Raw genomic sequence first — 679 nt, 5'->3', positions numbered from 1 at the left:
TACTGGAGACAACTAACACTAAGCACCTAAAAGATACATGCACTGTGCTTATGAACAAACATGAGCATTTCTACAGGGCATTAATAATAATAATAATAATAATAATACATTAGACTTATATAGCGCTTTTCTAGACACTCAAAGTCGCTTTACAAACTGAAAAGTATAGAGGTCTAATTAATTTAGTCTAATTAACATAGATACTGGTAGAGAACCAACTTATTCTACATTAGTGCACAAATTCTGGCACTGAAACACACAAAACAGTCCTCTACTTTCAATGAATAAAGAGAGTGAGATAATGTGAAGTTGTGCTATATACCATCCCTTCAAAAGGAGTATAATTATCGACAATTACACTCCGATGCCTCCCCACCTGGCTGACACAATAAGTACTCTGCCTCAATAACCACTGTTAATTATCTCTCCTACACTGTGCGGGCTAAGCTGTAGGTGGGTGTGTTCATCAACATCATTGTTCCTCTGTCAACGTCCTCAGTTCTATGGACGGTACATTCCACTACCAAGTTTCCGGTGTTACCCAACCGCCCCCCCCCCTGGTTTTATCCAGCAATAAGCCTGCTCATCATCAGTGATCATCTCTATTACAGAAACAGTGAGATTACCACAGCTGGCCATTTGATGAAGTTAATTTTGTTGATGAAAATACCCTGATTGC

The 679-nt window shown here is 38.9% G+C and overlaps 1 protein-coding gene across 1 annotated transcript in view; it reads left to right on the top strand.

The window, feature by feature from the left end:
* The window catches only part of LOC308165329 (RNA-binding Raly-like protein), a gene marked incomplete at its 3' end in the record, with an annotated part of 31,653 nt that extends 31,637 nt beyond the window's left edge, over positions 1–16 (top strand). The window contains exon 6 of the mRNA XM_080539487.1: positions 1–16. This exon is cut by the window's left edge and continues 202 nt beyond it. Coding sequence (XP_080395613.1) covers positions 1–16 — 16 coding nt within the window.
* Between the last annotated feature and the right edge of the window lie 663 nt (positions 17–679).

This window comes from Nansenia antarctica, assembly GCF_963989245.1.
Source record: "Nansenia antarctica genome assembly, chromosome: 9".
In the NCBI taxonomy this organism is placed as follows: Eukaryota; Metazoa; Chordata; class Actinopteri; order Argentiniformes; family Microstomatidae; genus Nansenia; species Nansenia antarctica.
The sequence above is the reverse complement of the archived record's forward strand: the minus strand, read 5'-3'. Positions and strand labels throughout refer to the sequence as shown.